An 18,220-nucleotide genomic window follows, 5' to 3' on the forward strand; every position below is an offset into this window, starting at 1 on the left:
GCCCATCCCACTGCCCAATCACCCTTTATGTGAAGAAATTCTAACGAAAAGAATGAGACGAGAGACTGGGGATTTTTTTGAGAAAAGCATAACCTGCTTTATTTTTTTAAATTTTTTTTTTATTTAAATAAGGAGAATTCTTTCATATGGAAAGAGCTAATACAATCACATATTTGAAAGGAGAAACAATAGGTACTGAAACGAGGAGAAGGGCAATAAAGAGTGTGCCGCAACTGGCCTGGTGATTCCGTGATTCGAATTCCGGTCCGAGTAAAAGTTTCCAAAAAATATAAACAGGTTGCACGTTACACAATTATCCATCGTCTGCCCTTTCAAATATCTGGTCTACATGAAAAGACAAAGAGAGGAAAGGCCAAAAAAAATTTACTATACAGGTCATGAGGTTAAAAGCTTTAAGGAGGACAATATCCCCTTGAGAAACAACAAATGCAATTTATACAGAACCAGAGGGAGGATTCCAGCTAAGGACAACGCCTCGAGACATGCTAAAGGGTGAGCGCCTCACTGCTGCAGCTGTGATTCCTGGGGGGACAGTCAAGGACATCTGGAGCAGCCAGGACAAGCCATTAAACCCAAGGGAGTGTTTGTGGCCACTGGGAAAAACCTGGTGGTCTTTGGATTAAAATAAACAACAAAAACCAGCCGGACTCTGCTGCCCCTCCAGTTACATCACTTCAGCAAAACATACCTGCTGTGCCCATGGGCCACAACTAAGCACCTCCTGTAAATTAATTCTTATTCCCAAATGCAACTTTCTTATGAGAAACTGGGCTGCTGAGTCAAATATAACCCGTGGTACAAAGAATTAATCTGTGCTTAACCAGGGAGGGTTAACAAAAAGCAACAGAGGGAGATCCTGACATGCAGGGGTCTGGCTGCAAAGTGAACGGAGGAGCCAGGTGAGACACAGCAAAACTGCTCAGCTCATTTTTAAATCTATAAATACACAGGAACCACAGGGCAGCTCGAAGCTTTGCAGCATTCCTGCAAGGAAGGTCCTGATGGAGTGAGTGCCTCTGCGTGAGCACAACACGCACAGGGAGGGCAATGGGCAGCAAACACATCCAGAGGTGCTGACACTGCACAGCTGGCACAGCCAGGAGCAAGTGATGGGACATAACAGCAAGACCGGTGTCACTGGTGACTGTGCTGCTTCCACTCGTCATTTAAAAATAAACTGGAGTGCCTTTTTTTTTCCCTGCCTCCCCCCACAACTTCAATATTTATTTGTTATTGAATTAGGAGCCAACAGCAGCTGAGGTGGTGGTGAGGTGAGGAAAGCAGCACTGAGTGCAGCTGCTGGCTACGAATCACTGAGGGAAAGAACAGATCACACACGTGGCTTCAGACCTTCTGCTGAACACGCAGCAGCAAAGTCAGCCTCTGAATATTTCTGCTTTGCCCACTGTTGCTGAGAAGGTGGATTCCACCTCTCCCTCCCGCTGCACCCTGCACCTTCCCTAGCACAAGGAGCCTGCAATTTGGTAGCTGATTTCCAGTCAAAAAGCAACTCATAAAGGAATAAATCAGGGCCCAAACCCTTCAAGCAGAAGGACCCTCTGCAACTGCATCAACACATTCTGTGCATCTCCACTCTCCTCCTCCCCAAGCTGGATTTGTATCAGCGTACCAGCACCCTTGGCATTTCTGTTCCTTGAGAATCAGAGGCTTTTCCTTTTGACTCCAGAGCACCACAAACTGCACTAACCTTAGACTAGCTTTAAACAAACAAACAAAAATATATATGCCAGAGAAGGATATTGCACCGTAGAAATTTGGGCTCTAAAACTGCTTTCCATCACACAAAACTCCACTAAAGTGAGAGAGAGTCTTGCCAACTGCAGCTGACAGTCACGCAAAGGTGAGGAATGGAATGAAGCTCACATGCATTTCTTGGCCTTTCCTGCACAGAATAATTCAGACATAATATATAAATAGAGCAGTGAAACAATTACTTTTTCACCTAGACCTACAACATCAAATACGTATAAATAAATTCTAGTGTTTTATTCTGTTGGGGGGAAGGAATGGAGGGGTTAAAAGAGAAAGAAGGGTGACCTTTTCCAACAGGAAGTATTGTAGTTCTGATGGCATTTACACCAGAGGGACTGCAGTAACTTGGATCTAGCAGTAACCCAGTTTCTCCCAACGTGTCTGACCACTCCAAAGTCACACAGGTGGGAGGAAAGAGGTTAGTGTCTTTGTAAAGCTGAAGTAGTGTGTCTAGGGCAGGGAAGAGATGAGAAGAGGGGGGCTCAGGTAAGTCTCTTTAGCCATTACAGTTAGATTCTGGGCTGATATTAGCTAGGGCCAGCTGGGCAGAAGGATAATAAAAAAAACCACAGACAATTCTGTTGTTCATGATATTTCAAGGGAGAAAATAGAAAGGAGGGTGGGATGACTTACTGGTGGTGCAATCTTTGGAAAACGTTGGGAGCAGGACTAGCAGATGAGGATGCAGGTCTGGGATATGTCTGAAGGTTGGGGGAATATTTGTCGCTAAATCTCAAACCCTGTACTTTAAGGAGGATGCTAGAGAGATGCTGGCACACTCTGCTCTGAAATTAAAAAACCATAAAACCTAAGAAAAAAGAGCTTTTATTTTTTTCTTAAAGTACCATCCTATCCCTTTCCCTTCGGGTTCTCTGCCATGATCAATGGGGACACCTGTGAAGAGGGGACATTACTATGTCTAAGTTAGTTTAGGTTTCTAAGCTCTTTAAAGCTACTGTATAAAAATCATATTTATGCCTAGCTTAAAACTTCAAATGCATCCTTAGAAAGTTACAAAGGATCTTTTCCAGAAAAGGGGGGGGGGGAAGAGGAAAGCAAATGAAGAAAAAAGAACAACCTTTCAGATCCCTTCCCAAATACATTCTTTGTTCAAAATATCTTCTTTGGAACCACCACCAAATGACTTTCTGCCACCCAGCAGAGGCCAATGCACAGCCCATGAGCAAGCGATCACCTCCAAAAATGGTTCTGTCCCTCACTTTAGAGTGACCAGCCTACTTTACATTTTGAAAAAGCTAAAACAACACAAACCAAGTTAGCTGAAAGTAGTTTTTACTTAACACTACCGTCAGGTGAAGGACTCCAAGCCCTTTCAGGGACTTGATAAGTCCATCCTAAAAGATCTACGTACACACACGCCACACACACACACACACACACACACACACAAACCAAAACCAAACAGCCAGAGAAATAAAACCCAACCTCTCCCACTGGGATCTTCCTTTTGCAGATCATCAAATACTGGAGAGGAGTGGTGAGGTGACAATGCTGTACACACACTATATGCATCAGGAGTAAAGAACCCTTTGCTGTTCACCCGGGGAAGGAGCAGAAGGATGATTCCAAACTGTCTCTGTAACCAAGTACTTCCAACACAAAAAAAGGAGGTTCCAAATGTGCTAAAATGGCTGCCTTGCAGAGGGGCTCTCTTACCAACCCGCTTCTAGGCAAATTTTACAGAAAGCCATGAGTTAGAGGAACGGAAAGCAAGACTCGGGGGAAAGGGAGAAGAGCAAAGCTTAGGAGAACAGCCCCGAGGGATGAACACAATACAGAACAAGTCGCAGGAGACACGAAGAATTCGAGCATCACAACTACAAAAAGTAGTCCATACAGACCCGTTGGCTTTAGCCAACTCTTCTGACCCATATGCTATGAGAATTTTTTTTCCTTAACAAATTTTATATTTCGTAAATCTATGACTTACATTTTGGTGTGTGTGTTTGGCAGTCATTAAAAAAAATCCCAAACCCACAAAAAGGGAAAACCAAACACCTAGATCCAGATGAACTTGCAACAGAAATTTGGTGGTTTGGTTTTTTTCCTTAAAATAAAAATGCCACATTTTGTTGTGTACAAGACACCCCAAAACTACATTGAAGTGGTGCAAGTTTCAGGATTGATGCATTGATCTACTATATGCCTTTAGTACACATTTACTCCTAATGCAAGCACTGCTTCTAGCTTAAAACAAAAATACTGAAAAATTAACAAATGCCATAACTGTCCTGTTTTTTTAATCAAATAGTCAAAGGCTAAATCATCTGGGGAAATACACCCAAACAAACTCAAACTCTCAACGTAGCACAGAACCATATACAAAACTAAGCAGAGTTTTGTCAGAACATCATTTTAGCTGAAGGGAATTCTTTTCTGAAAGGAATGAGGAAAGCAGAAAGAAGGGGGGGGAATGAGAGAACATATAAAAGTTCTGCTATAAACAAAGATACAGCTTTTTTGTAAAAACCTCAGCTGCCTTTAAAATGAAAAACCTCAAACTAACCCCTCTCCCCCAGTTGCCACTCTGCTGAGACAGAAGTAGGGAAGGAGAAGGACGGGCTTTGCCAAGTGAGCAATCACAGCTACCTGTGGATGGGGCATGGGGAGGGGGAAATAAAAAAAAAAAATGGCTAAAGCCACTTAAAAGTCACATGATTGGTTTGTTTTAAAGCAAGCAGGTCAATGTCATATCCACTGTTTCAAACTGCTTTGTTGGGAGAGGGGCTTGAATGATGTCGCTGTAGTCAGTCAGTGTGGGGTGGGGATAGATCTGGTGAGATTTTCAGGAGATCCAGTGGGGTCCAGTCTAAGCTGCAGGGCCTCTCAGGCAGCAGGACCAGCTGGGCATCAGAGGTGCTCCTAGGCCTTGCTCTCCTCCACTTTGACTGCCTGAGGTTTGATCGCTCCTGTGCGCACTGGCTTCATCTGGCTTGGGGAGGCTGTTTCTTGCAGCTTCACTGCTCCCAGACTGGCTTTGTTATCATCCACCCGCTGCTTTGCCTTTTGACACACAAAACCAAAGCATTAGCTAGGACAGACACATCGAGGCAGACAGACCATCATTCATGCAAGACATCAAATCTGCTCCTAAAACACCTCACATTTAAGAGTCTTAAAGTATCTCACGTTTGGCAATGCAAATAACCCATAAAAACTCCACAGTAGAGCAGGTAATCCTCTAATCTTTCCTGACTTTCAAATCACACAGCATTACTCCAGGACTCCACTCGCCTACCCCCATCTCCCTGCGGGTAAAATAACAGTTCCCACATCGAGCTTCAGCACACGGGCCTTGCTGCCTCTCCTCTGCAGCCCAAGGCAGTGTAGGAGAGCAGACACTTTCTGGTTGCACAGAGAACTCAAGGACCCTACCTGCTGTACGTAGTGTCCTTGCACAGAGCCCATGCTCACTGCTGGTCCCGACGGCTTCCCGCTTGGGCTGGCAGAGCTAGGCCTGGAAATCGAAGAGTCGACAACATTCATGGAGTAAATTCTACAATGGAATGAGAACCTTATTCATGTGTGAAAGAAAAAAAAGACAGCAGAAAGCAGCAGTAGACAGGGCACGGGTCTGTGCTGTGCAGATCACTGAGCTCCACATTCTAAAAGGCAACACAAGGCTTGGGTAGGAGAAAAAAATGAAGTAACTGCATGTCCCAAAAGCCTCCATGACCTGAAGGTCTGGTATGTCTAGACATGAGCACTCCTATCTTGAAGGCCATGCTAGAAATCAAAAAAATCTGTTCAATGACCCTCAAATCTTCCACCTTCACAAGAATACACAAAACCACCAATTCCAATATGTCTTTGAGACTCAGTGAACAAGTAACTTTATGCACTTCCCACAGTGGCCCAAACCCAAAATGGAAGTCATGATCATGCATTTTGCTACACATATTTAGACTGCAGTAAGCACACTCCACACCTGAAAACCCAAGTGGATCTTGTACAGAGATGATACATAAACCACATCCCTGCAAAGGGGGACGCTGTTTCTCCCCCATCCTGACTACAGAGCCCAAGTGGTGTAAACATCTCACCTGTAGGTATGTGGTGATGGTACAGACCCTCCAGAGGACATACTCTGTTTACCATCGGAGAAATGAAACCCTTTCATTTCCATCTGGGAGGACTACAGAGGAAAATGAGTGAGAGTATCATCTTTGCATTCATAAGTCACTTGTTACTTCAGATAAACACTTAAGCCAAATCTTTGCCCTTCTCCCCATCGTGCCCATTAAAAGAAATATTTTTCAGGTGAAGAAAAAGTGAGGCTTGTAAGTGATACAATCTGTTTGTATTAAACCACCAAGCCAGCAGCACAAGCAAATACAGAACCTGGAAGTTAATTACTATGCTCTCTCTCCCCTATAATAGACAAACTTATGATACAAATCCATCAAACCAGACATGACATTAATATACCTACTCAAATGGACAAGCTTCACAACAGAGTGAAATATCTGGGCAGTATTCCAACTGTGTCTGGAGCTCACCACCCCTCAAGCACTCTGGGGAAACCTGTGTAAACATGTAATAAAACTGGAGACTCCAAACCGGATCAAGGCAGGATGTGGCTCCCTGGAAACAGAATGGTGACCAGCAGCAAAACCTGAAAACTGCTGGCCTGCACGCTGGAGATGTGGGGTAAAGGGTTCCTTCAGTTTAACACCAATCCTTGGCTTGGATGTTTAAGGATCCCAAACAAGCCGTTCTCCCCCTTAACAAGGAGCAAAACTTCAACACAGAAGGGGTTACTGAATGCCCCTATGAGCACCAGGAGTTAATCCTTACCTCCCTGCTGGCAGCAAGGACAGAAGGCTGGGATCCAGGAGGCAGGATTCTTCGGGGAGCTCCCACAGGCAGGTTTTGCCCCTGAGGAAGCTGGATGGACTGTGGTAGAAGCAGGGGCTGCTGGCCAGAGCCGTAGCGGGGCAGAGGGAGCTGAGAGCCAGGCACAGGCATTGTCAGCTGTGTGACAAGGACACGCAGTTACCTTAATGGCAGCAACAGTCTTGTGTCTGACACACTGCCTCCCAACACCCTGAAAGCACAGCACTGCTAAAAGGAAGCTCCCAAGCAGTGCAGTCTGGCACAGAACAAACACAAATCACTAAAAGGGGGACTTTCACACTGAAATGGATGTTCTGGCAGTGCTGCCAACACCCTTATCAGCTGGGCTTTTAACATGCCATTAAGTTAACATAACTGCATTTGGATACAGGGCTTTCCTCCTCGCCTAGAGCCCAGTTTCCCAGTCCTCCTTGTGGTCACTGCACAGGTGTATCTTCCCTTGATACGATGGCAATGTCAGGCAGCTCGGGTCACGCATTTTGTTTGCACCTTTGCTGCCCAAACCAGAAAGTCTCCTATACTTTCACACCAAAACACTCTCTAGGGTTCAGTCCCCAAAAAGTGACAGGGAGCTCAGCTCTATGTTCTGCAGTGAGCTTCAAACCAATGATGGCAGCAATTAAGAGTAATTAAAAAAAATAATGTAGCTCAGGACTGTCTCTTGTTCCCTCTGATTTTCTCACAGTTGCTGGATTTGGGAGTTTCTAAGACAACATTCTGGAATAAATAAATATATCAATCAAAGGCTGGCAAAAGAGATCAAGTTACTCGCTTATGATTGATAGGCCATTTCTTCAAATATTTAGTTTGCCAGTATTCTCTGTATTTTCCTCACCTAAGTTACTTTCAGGATTAACTCTTTACGTCAGTCACAACATAAAAATCCCTCTGAAACAAAAAATAAACCTTAAAATGTTGCACAAAACAAATGTTAAGATGAGTTTAATAAAAGAATCAAACCTCTCCAGAATTCGCAGCACATGTCCACAAACACAGTTAAGCTCACAGTAGGATTCAATGTCTTTATGTGAACCATGCTTTAGAAAAACTTTTTCACACATTGAAATTCTTGTTAAGTTTCTGCCAAACAGATCAGCAGAAGTTGTAAATAAGACTTGGATAAGAAATGAACTGAGAAGACGGATGAGCCTTTAAAACAAGTTCCTAGTTACTCTGGAAGCTGAGTTAAACACGGAGATGACTGGGATTTGGCTTTCAGAAGAGGTACTTTTAGGACAACTAGTGCATCATGGCCTGCTATGCAGGCAGCACTGCAAGGTTTGACTCCCAACTTACAAAATCACATCTCAGCAGGGACAGACAAGGCATTAGCAGGAATCTCATTAAGTAAGGTGCTGCATGTCTGAAACAATGATTCACAGAACAGGGTGTCTCAGGGAAATTTTCTGCCTCTTTGCGAAGAGTTCATTCACAGAGACACATGAATCAGGACAAATACCATTTCAACCCATTCTCAGAGACAAGTGGCTGTGAAAAAGCCTGGACAAGAGAGTGGCTGGCCAGCCCTGCTCCTAACCTGGGTGAGTTGAGAGTCCATCATCTGGGAGGCTCCCATACCAGCCTGGTTTATCTGCCCTTCATAAACCAGTGTCTGGCTTCCGTTCATGGGCTGATAGGGGGACCCAGACTGGGTTTTCACCACCTCCAAGGGCTGCATGCCTGGGAAGGCAGAGTATGGAGGCTTCAGAGCAGTGCCTCCTGTCAGGACCATGGTGCTGGGCTGAGACAGACTGGGGTGCATATACACCTGAGACCTGCAGAAGAGAAACATGCTCAAGTCATTATGCAGAAAACTTCTGGAGACTATACAAACACACCCTGTCAAAACAAATCTGGCCTGCCATCAGTTCTCAGACTACTAAACTGACAACTTAGAAATAAGCTGCGATACCACTTTCCATTTTAGTTACAAGAGTTTTTTATTTCTACTTTTAAGCCTTTACAACCATGTCCTTGTGCTGCAGGAATATTCAACAGAACAACATTGTGCAGTATCCAAAATTTATGTTTCAATATCCTGCACAACAACCTCTGGAGTGGCAGTTAAAGGAGGATTCAGGTTACCAGAAGTCTGCAGCAGTTTTACAAAGAAAAAAAATCAGAAATTAAAGATTCCAAAATTCTTCACAAAAATAAAAAAAAAGGTTTTTTTTTTTAAACCTCAGTGTTTAGGTTTTTGATGCATTTAAGGACTAACTCTGATACTTCACTCTCATGCTCATGCTCTCCCCTATTAACACTGCCCAGGTGAAAGGAAACATCACTCCAACTAACAGGAAAGAAAAGGTGAGTGTGGAATATCTGATCCATGCACACAGGCATCAGGAACATAAGAGAGCAAGCCACAAGGAAATGAAAACTGAAAGCAATTACCTGAAGGGCTGTATGGAGCTGTACATCTCCTGGGACTGGGAAACAGGCAGACCACCCCTCAGCCCAAGTTGAGCTTGGGCCTGTAAGGATGTGTGGAGGGAAATGGGAATCTGTTGAGCAGCAGCAGCCTGCAGAAGAAATTAGTATGACTAAGAGGTACAAGAGGAGCCAGAAACTGTCCCAGGTTGCTAAAATTCCATCAGTTTTCTCCATGAGTCAATCTGCCTGAAAATTACCTACCCTGTGCCTTTACCCAGCCCCTGCATCATTCCACACAACTGCAGCACTCTGCCAGGGAAAACACTGCAGAGGCACCAAGGGGCTGATGCCTGAAGGAGGCATTTGATGGACATACGAGGGAACCAACATGCTCCACACACAGGATGGGCACTGACAATCCCAGCTCTCACCTGCCTGCACTCTCACCTTGAAGGGGGCTCTCCCAACACTATCAACACCCTATTTACTAGTGAAATTACTCATCAGTATTGACAGGCTGTAGAATCTACTGAAAATCACTTCACCTCACACAGATGCCTCAGTTAAACCCAGTCCAAGGGCACTGGTACAAAAGGGGGAAAACTCCTCAACTCCCTCCCTTCAGTTTCCCTAACTCTGACATGCACTGGGAAACAGCATTCAAGGAACCTAAAGGGAGCCACATCCAAGCTCCTCTGGGCTATGATACAGATAAATGACTCCTAATTTCTCAAATGCCACCCTGAAGACTCCCTGAGAAACCACCTGCAAGCTGTGTTGCTCCCTTACCTGCTGGTAGCTTTGCTGCTGAGGTATCGTCTGAGGGACCAGGCGGGGCTGACTTGCAAACACGTGGCCATCCAGATACAGGGGTGGAATATGGTTACCTGAACATCAGAGAAGGCAGGCTGTAAATTCAAGGTACAGGGGAAATACAGGCACACTCTAGAAACGTGGAGGTCAAGACTATTTCCAACCTCTCAGCAAGTCAATACATAGTACCCAGGTTTCCCACCTCCACAAAGGAGTCAGACACTAACAGTTCAGGAATTGGTGAACTACACTCCAAACTGTTCCTAAATGCCAGAAACCTGCTCTGCAATCACCTCATCTTTGCAGCTGGGAGGGACAGAAAGAGCAAACATGGTGTTTGAGACCTTCACACAACAGATCTAAAAGCTGTGTTCACCCCAAGGGTGGCACCAGTTAGTAACTGCTGTACCACTCCTGTGGTTCTCTGCAGATCTGAACCACGGGATTTAGAACCAAGGTTAGAGTGGGTGAGGAGGGAAGCCACCTGACTTGGAACAATCTGTTTTCCCACTGGAAGCTAATAACAAAGTCACTATACATTCCACTCTATTCTTGAAGTGAGACATGAGAAAGTCAGTGCACACATGAGAAGCCCTCTGGGACCCAGGAGTCAGAAATTCCAAGTACATTTCCTCTTCCCAGATGCTCTCCCTAATTATACACACTATCTAACATGACTGAGCTTAACCTTTTCCTCTAACTCCAGAACAGCAACACCCTCCCAACTCCTAGAGTTCTGTGAACTCTAAGCAATTTGTTATTACATATGAAGAGCAGGAGGTGCTCAGAACCTGTGCCTTCAATGGCAAAAGAAGCAGAGGAATGGTTGATACTGATATTGGGACTGTTGGAAGTCTCTCAGCCATAGACCTCTTCCCTTCTACTCTACTAAGGGGTAAGGGTAAGGAAGATCTACTGAGACATCAGAGAGACTTGCCACTACACAGGGTAAGTTGTCCTTGTGCTAAGTTTGTACCAATCACACTCAACATTCTTCAAAGTGGGGAGACAGTTCCTCTTTCTGTCTTGGCTGAATTGTTAAGAACCCATTTAACACCAGCCAGTTAGTTACTTTACATGGAAGCTCTTCTGGGTTCTCATTTACTAGAATCAGAGGGTGATTCCCAGATACCACCCCAACAATGCAAATGCTGCTGCTGCAGTTTGCAGGTACCTGGAATAGATGCAGAAGGTGCTACGGATGCCACAGGCATGGGAGGCATAGAAACTCCACCAAAAGAACTGTAGCTGACGCCATTGGAAGCTCCAACACTGGAAGGAGGCTGGATGCCTGAGCCTGCACCTCCTGGGGAGTTCTGTTCTGGTAAACTAGGAGAGTTTTCCCAAGCTTTACGAGCAGACTCCATCTACAGAAATGAAGGACAATAACTACAGACAGTTCAAATGGGGAGGACAATACCAAAGCCTAGAGTTGCTCCTGTGACTTATGAGCTCAAATTCATTGTTGTCTAGTCACAGTAGAAAGCTGGCAGGTCTCAGGTCAAGGGACAAGCATCCTTCACAAACACTCAGCCCCCTTGGTATTTGCTGAGCTTTTTGGGTTTGGGATGGTAGAGTTTTGTGTTCTGGTTTATTTGGTTTTTTGTTGTTGCTGTTGTTTGTACATCTGGGTGGGGTTTGTTTGGTTTTTTGTTTCCCCCTCTTTAAACCATCAGTCACCCAGGATCACTGACCAGCCATCCTACCCAGCTACTGGAATAGTAGGAAAGCTCTGTTACACTTGTTCTACAATTAGCAAGGAATTCAGCATCCAGGACTTGAAAGAGAGGGCTTTGCACTCACATCAAATAGCAGATATGCACAACTTTTACAGGAGCTAATTAAATGTTTATCAATACTTAACAGAACACCTGGGAAAGACCTCTCCACCCTCACTGCTCTGCCCATGGAGATCCACACCTAGGCCAAGCATACATGCCAGCTTGCTTACCTTAAGAGTAAGGTCTGCAGTGGGGAAGGACATGGGGTTCAGGCCGATGCAGCGCTGGAGGTGATGATCCCTTCGCAGGATGGGAATGGACTGCGTTAACCCTGCCTGGGGGGAGAGTTGTGCAGGGTGAATATCTGTAAACTCTTAGGATGATGTCATGAGCCACCAAGGCTGGCAGAGCCTCAGCTGGCAGCTCCTGTAACTACACCTCAAAGGATTCAATCCCCAGTGCTACTGCAGGAGTCAAGTATCACATTCAACTGTGATCCATTTTGCTCTCAGAATAAATGAAGGTTTGGTTCTGTGGAAGGACACCCCTCTATGCTGAATTATACCAGCTTCCTCTTAAACATCAGTTTGATCCAGTAACTTTCATTTGCAGAAATACATCTGCTCCCTTTGAAAGCAACTGAGGCTTAAATAAAGAGTATCTCCAATGAATCAATGCCAAAAAGAAGAAATACTTACATTACTGGCCAAGGCATCCTGCAATTTGGTGACAGGGTTAGCTGCAGTGCCAGAGGCAGAACCAGGTGGCAAGCTGAAGTCAGAGTCCTGAAAAAGCAAAACATACAAAATTCAAATCCAGGTCCATGGGCCCACCCATCCACTTCTCATGGTTAATGATTTTATCTTGAATCATGACACTACAAACTAAAGATTGTCTTCCAGTAAAGCCTTGCTGGAAGAGAACAGAAGACACTTCTCAGCACTGAGCAGCAGGCAACCTCCAGAGGCACATGGAGGCTCAGATGGCCATAATTTTTCCCCTCCCCTCACCCCAGCTGGTCCTTGGGACAGTATTTCCAAGTGGATACTACATAATTCCCAAGACACCTTGAGTACCTGGTTTGTATCAGCAATGAAGTTCTAAGGCAAATCTACAGCTGGATGCTTCCTCTAAATAATTCTTCTGCCTCAAACCATCTTTCATGTCTCTACAAGCTCAAATCACCAAGAAGATAAAATTAAATTCAATCCTCACTTTAGGATTCACTCCAAATTCAATGGGTGGCACAGGAAGTACAGAATCCACGTGAATTTCCACCCCATTAACAGGGGGAATATTCCCTTCCAGCCGTTCCGTTCCCTCCGAACCCTTTCTGTTTTTCAGGGAGCGTTCGTTGCCGATGGGTCCAGGCTTGTGTTCCTTGTTCTGTCCTGAGCCTTGATCTGAATCCTTAACAGGAAAGCAGAGAGGCTGAGACACAAAGACTGAATAACCCGATCTCAAGCCTTAAAAAATGCTATCAAGAACAACATAACCACTTCACAAGGTCTCTCGCTCTGCGCTCTGGCTTGGCTGCAAATCCAGATTACCTTTTTATCAGATTGCTTCTGCACTTGCTCCTTCTGGCAGTCAGGCTTTGGGTCCACCAGGCCAGCCCCATTCATCTCCTCTGGTTTGAGGGTGCCATATGGAGAGCTGCGCTGAGAGGAGGTCGCGGAGGATTCCCGAGACTCCGCGCTCAAGTCAATGCCACTATCCCCCTGGCTGCCTTTAAATCCCTGCTATGCAAAGCACGAGATGTGTTAAAGCCCCGGACTCCGACCCAGCTCCACAAAGGAGAAAAAAATATCCCAGAAAACAGCAAGACCATGTCCCCCTTCATCCAGTGATGAGCATAACCCTGGAATAGCTCTACCACACAGTTACTCCAGATTTATACCCACAGACAACACCAAGCAGCGCTTGGCCCTCAGGGTCAAGATTTGAGCAGCATCAAGCTCAAGTTATAACTGCAAAGAGACAGTTTAAAATGGCACAAGCAGAGCTGAGAGTCACTAAGCACAGATGGAGCAATGAAACGCATAAAAGCCACCTGCATTAATACTTTATCCACACAATACCTGAAGGGCACATTAGATGCCACTTACCTCAGTGGTGCCAGACTCAGTGCCATTAAAGGTATTTACAGGCTTGCTCCAGGAATCACTGCCAGGAGACTGAACGGAAAGAGCTGGAAGAGAATGGAGGGCAGGGCTCAGCTGCTCAGAACAACTGTGAGCACACCATGTACACTGTGCATGTTACACCATTAACCTTCCATTTCTAGACATGAGAAAGAGCATTTTAACCACTTCAGAAAGATGGTGTTGCCCAGACATCTGAGACATGATGCATCAGAGAATACAGGGTATGGGGAGTGAGGGTAGAGAACAGGGAGATTTCTTAGGGAACATGATGACAACAGGAGAAAGACAGGACAGACAGAAACAAGGGAGGCACCAGCTATTCAGGGCTAGAGATGAGAAAATGCAGGAAGGCAAAATAAGAAAACAGCTAAAGGAGATCCAGCCCAACTGGCTAGAAAATGCTACATAGTAGAATCTTGATGTGACACAAGAAAGAAATAGATTAGGAGACTAACATGGTCAACAAAGAAGGAGGATGGCTGAACAGTACAGCTTAGAACAGATGCTACTGCAGATGTCTGCTACCTCCCCTCCCACTTCCAGCATCAGACAGGAGAGGGTTGTCTCCTCTCAAGCATGGACCCCATCCTTTCTGTACACCCCAGAGGACTCCCCAGCTCTGTGAAACCCTTTGGAACAAACAGACCCAAACTTACCTGGGCTGTTGCTCTCCCAGATCTCTGTGCCCAGGCTGTTTCCAGACACTGTTACATCACTTTGCTCCAAGCACAGGCTGTTCTGCTTCTTAGCAAACCGAGGAGGAATGCGAGACTGAAGAACACGGGCCTTAGCTGGTGCCTGTGACAGGAAAGGCCCAGGTGTCAGACTGGGAGGTTGCCCCAGTCTAACAAGGTCCTGAAGAAAGCTGCCTTCAGCAGCATGCATTTTTTTTTACAGCAATAACGCAGCGAGAGTGCATTAGTCCCTCACTGCTCATGCTGCCCAAAATCCCACCAACTACAGCAAGCAGCTGGCTTACTGAGCCAAGATGCTTTGAATGAAGATCACTCTAGAAAACCCTCCTTAACTCCCAATTAACAATTCTGCTAGAGGCCAAGAAGAGTCAGAAATCAAACCCTCTTTTTCAGACCAACGGCCCAACCAACCCAAGCCTAAACATGCTTCTGGGGCCTAAGACAGGATCTGTACTACTTTAGCCAACTGTGTTTTTCTGTTCATCCAAACACTTTTTCTCTGACTGCTATCCAAACAATGTAACAGGTCCAACTTTTCCTGCTTCCCATTCCTCACCTGAGCGGCCTGTTCCTTCTTCCTGCGCTCCTCTTCCAGCAAACGACGCTGCTTTTTAGTAAGAACCTCAATGAAGCCTTCACCTGCCATGGAACCTACTTCATTCTCTTCTGCTGTGCTTGACACCCGATTATCAATGATGGTACCTGAACAAAGCACACAGGGGAAAAAACAGTGTACTTGTGTCGTGCATGTAAAGCTTTATAATTGCAATAATTTAAAGAGCTTACTCCAAAGAGGATCCATGCTACAAGCAAACAAGTTCAGCAAACACTGCAGCTTCAAAAACTAGCCACGATAGTGGTATTTCTCTTTTCAGAGATATTCATTTCTTGCCTCCCTGCCATGAGCTTAGACTCAAATTCCCCCACTCTGGATGCTCTCTCAACTTCCTTCACACTATATAAACTTCAAGCCCAAAATACACTAACATCTTAGAGAGAAATATTCTCCCTAAAACCAAACTTTCTGTAGAAGAAACATTAAGAGACACACTGTCAGATCTGGTTAAAGTTTGGTTTAAAATTTAGCACCATCTTTACCTTCCATGTTTTCCCTATTTAGATACACTAGAATTAACTTGGGCAAATCAATGGAAAAAAATCTGATATTCAAAATTACACTGGATTGAAGCGGTCAGCCTTGAGGTCAGCCACAATGCATTACCCCTTTAAAAAAACATACTAATGAAGACACTCACTTCCATAACTCAGTTCAAACTGTGACAAGGCCTCTCCCTTCTCAGTTGCTCTTTGTGCAGTGGATTTGGGCTCCTTCTCTGGCTTTTTACCTGGCCCCTCAGCACTCTCTGAGTTAGCATGGGAGCCCCTATCCAAGCTGTAAATGGAGTGGCTGCTCCCACCACTGGTGTTACCAAGGCCTCCTCCTTCTTCTGGAGACCTACACGGAAAGAAGGGAAAGGATTTAGTTTTGTCATTAGAACACAAGTAAAAGTGGCAAGAAGAAAACATACGGGGTGTGTATACCCACTCCTTCAATATCTGCATATCAGGTGACAGATCAGAAAGCAACTTTACCTTTTGCTCTTTATCAGGGTCCCGTTCTGCTGGCTCTCGTATCTGGAAGCTGCTCCTACACCAGTCCTGACAGACTGCTCTGCAAACCCTGCTGGCTCAGCCTTGCGGCTCTGCCTCTCCACCAGTGGCCTCTGGCTTGAGAAGCTTCTCTTTGCTAGTTCCCTCTTCTCTCCCAAGCTCCCGGTGCTGAGGCCACCTTCCAGCTGGCCTTCGCTCTCTGGGACTCCATCCCGCCTCTCCCGCCGCTCGCTGAAGTCACTGCTTTCAGATGCCGTCTCCCACTCCTCGTTGGCATGGTCTGAAGAGTTCTGGTAGGACAGCTCAGGAGACCGCCTGCCCGAGATGCTGCTCTTCTCTGCGCTCAGTTTGGGTCTGCCGGGCCACTGGCTGGGCAGCAGGTTGGGGCTTCCCTCCTCGGGGTTCCACTGCCCCACTGATTCCCTCTCTTGCCTGAGGCGCCTGAAGCGTGGGGGCTTGTCTTGGCGGGGGGGGCGGCGCCTCCTGAACGGCCTGTTCTCTATGTTCTCCTGATCTGCTGAGTAATCCTCCTGGAAAAAGTGCCTTTTGTCATCCAGATGACTCTCATCAAAAACCCGGCTGGAGAAGGAATCCGTGTGTTTGTAAGAATCCTGGATGTAGTCCCTGTCAGACTGCTGCCTGCTCCCAAAAGTGTCCGATGGAGAGGTGTGGCTGTACTCCTGCCACCCTGCTCCCCCACTCCTGCCTTGCCACTGGGTGGGCTCCTTACCCATGAAACCCCTTCGCCCATAGCCAGAGTTGCTCAGTCTTGGTGGCAGCGACCTCCCGAACGCTCTCGGAGCCCTCATCTTCGGATCCAGGCTACTGTGATCATCCGAGTAGATTTTGTTGGACCTCCAAGACTCTTTGAAGTCTCCCTTTTTCAGATCACTGTCCTCCCTGTCCAGCACAGAGCCTTCATTGCTGTTTTCTGAGCCCCTCTGCCGGCGACGCTTGGGGAGCTCCTCGTACTCTGACCCTTCACTGTGCGTCTCGCTCGCGATCCGGCGCCTTGGCTTCCCTCTGGGGAAGTCCTCTGGCTGGTTGAACTCCCGGAGCCCTCGCCCTCGGCTGCTCCGCTGGTTGTTGTAGACTCCTCGGCTGCTCACAACAGTGCCTCGGCCTCTGAAAGTGAACTCTCTGAAGCCTCTCCCTCGCCCACGCCCTTGGCCTCTCCCACCAAAGGCTTGTTCCTCATCAATGAAGATCCAGTTGTTTCTTTTTGTGGGTGGGAGCTCACCAGTCTCTCTGGACAGTTTGTTCTCCCAGGTTCTTTCTGGCTTCTCTTCCTCCTCCTCCTCTTCTTCTTCTTCTTGAGATTTCTCAGCCTCTCGTGCCAGGCTGGTTTGGGAAGAACCTTTATCATCCAGCAGATAACGTGTGGAGTTCAGCAAAGCTGCAGAGTCATCTGACTCATTCTCTACTTTCTGAACAGCAGCCTTCTCCTTCAGTGGGCGTGAAGTGTCCTCTCCCTCCAGTTTAACCTTCTCCATCTCCTTCTCCTTCTCTTCAACCTTGAGGGCCTTCAGGACTGGTTTTTTAATGGGGCCGGATCGCCGTGTCCTCCCCATTTGCTCCTGGTGCTGACCACTGGTATTGCGGTTCTCGGGAGCCCACTCTGATGTCTCCTCAGTGGCCTGTTTGGTATTGGCTCCTTCTTTCTTCCAGGGGTCAGCACTGAACGTCTGCTCATCCCTGGGCACTTCCTCAGCAACTTCCGCTGCAGTCTCCGCAGGTTTCTGGTGGTGGCTGATATCCCAGCCATTATATTCAGGCTTCTTCTCTGCCTGGATGAAGTCAGGCTCGAGGGGTGAACACCTCAAGTTTCCATGGCGGCCACCAGCAGGACAGGTTTCCTGCACAGTCTCCTGATGCTGAAACAGAAGATCCTGGCCTATCCTCTGAGAAGACAGGCAGCTGTCAAAGTCTGCTTGGGCCTTCTTGTCAAAAGCATTCAAATACTCCTCCCCTCTCTCCTCAAAGAGATCTCGCTGGGTGCTCAGACTCTCTGGCCTTCCAGCAGCACAGTAACTGTCATTCCTGAGAAGGAAAACAACAAACAAATGGAAGTCAGGTAATGCAGAGCACAGCACATCTCCAAGGGCCCAGGCTGGGCACAAGAGATGGAAATAAATAAATAAAGTGAGGTTTATTTTAAATGAGCCTATAAATCCCAGAATGCTGGGCA

The 18,220-nt window shown here is 46.4% G+C and overlaps 1 protein-coding gene across 9 annotated transcripts in view; it reads right to left on the bottom strand.

Moving 5' to 3' along the window:
• Positions 1-72: 72 nt before the first annotated feature.
• The window catches only part of PRRC2B (proline rich coiled-coil 2B), a 45,161-nt gene continuing 27,013 nt past the window's right edge, over positions 73-18,220 (bottom strand). For 5 of the 9 annotated variants that reach the window (XM_051808214.1, XM_051808218.1, XM_051808215.1 and 2 more), the window contains exons 16-32: positions 16,015-18,072; positions 15,678-15,877; positions 14,978-15,123; positions 14,383-14,524; positions 13,688-13,770; positions 13,130-13,321; positions 12,795-12,989; positions 12,278-12,364; positions 11,810-11,914; positions 11,033-11,225; positions 9,835-9,932; positions 9,067-9,194; positions 8,210-8,447; positions 6,613-6,789; positions 5,859-5,950; positions 5,191-5,311; positions 73-4,818 (exon numbers count right to left, since the gene is read on the bottom strand). In XM_051808214.1, coding sequence (XP_051664174.1) covers positions 4,678-4,818; positions 5,191-5,311; positions 5,859-5,950; positions 6,613-6,789; positions 8,210-8,447; positions 9,067-9,194; positions 9,835-9,932; positions 11,033-11,225; positions 11,810-11,914; positions 12,278-12,364; positions 12,795-12,989; positions 13,130-13,321; positions 13,688-13,770; positions 14,383-14,524; positions 14,978-15,123; positions 15,678-15,877; positions 16,015-18,072 — 4,396 coding nt within the window. In that variant the 3' untranslated portion in view covers positions 73-4,677. Of the gene's footprint in view, positions 4,819-5,190; positions 5,312-5,858; positions 6,340-6,612; positions 6,790-8,209; positions 8,448-9,066; positions 9,195-9,834; positions 9,933-11,032; positions 11,226-11,809; positions 11,915-12,277; positions 12,365-12,794; positions 12,990-13,129; positions 13,322-13,687; positions 13,771-14,382; positions 14,525-14,977; positions 15,124-15,677; positions 15,878-16,014; positions 18,073-18,220 lie in introns of those variants that run through there. The other 4 variants (XM_051808220.1, XM_051808217.1, XM_051808219.1 and 1 more) reach the window with 4 other exon arrangements.

The sequence above is a fragment of the Manacus candei genome, unplaced genomic scaffold, assembly GCF_025592945.1.
Source record: "Manacus candei isolate 608988 ecotype Guabito, Panama unplaced genomic scaffold, ASM2559294v1 h1tg000071l, whole genome shotgun sequence".
NCBI classification, from domain to species: Eukaryota; Metazoa; Chordata; class Aves; order Passeriformes; family Pipridae; genus Manacus; species Manacus candei.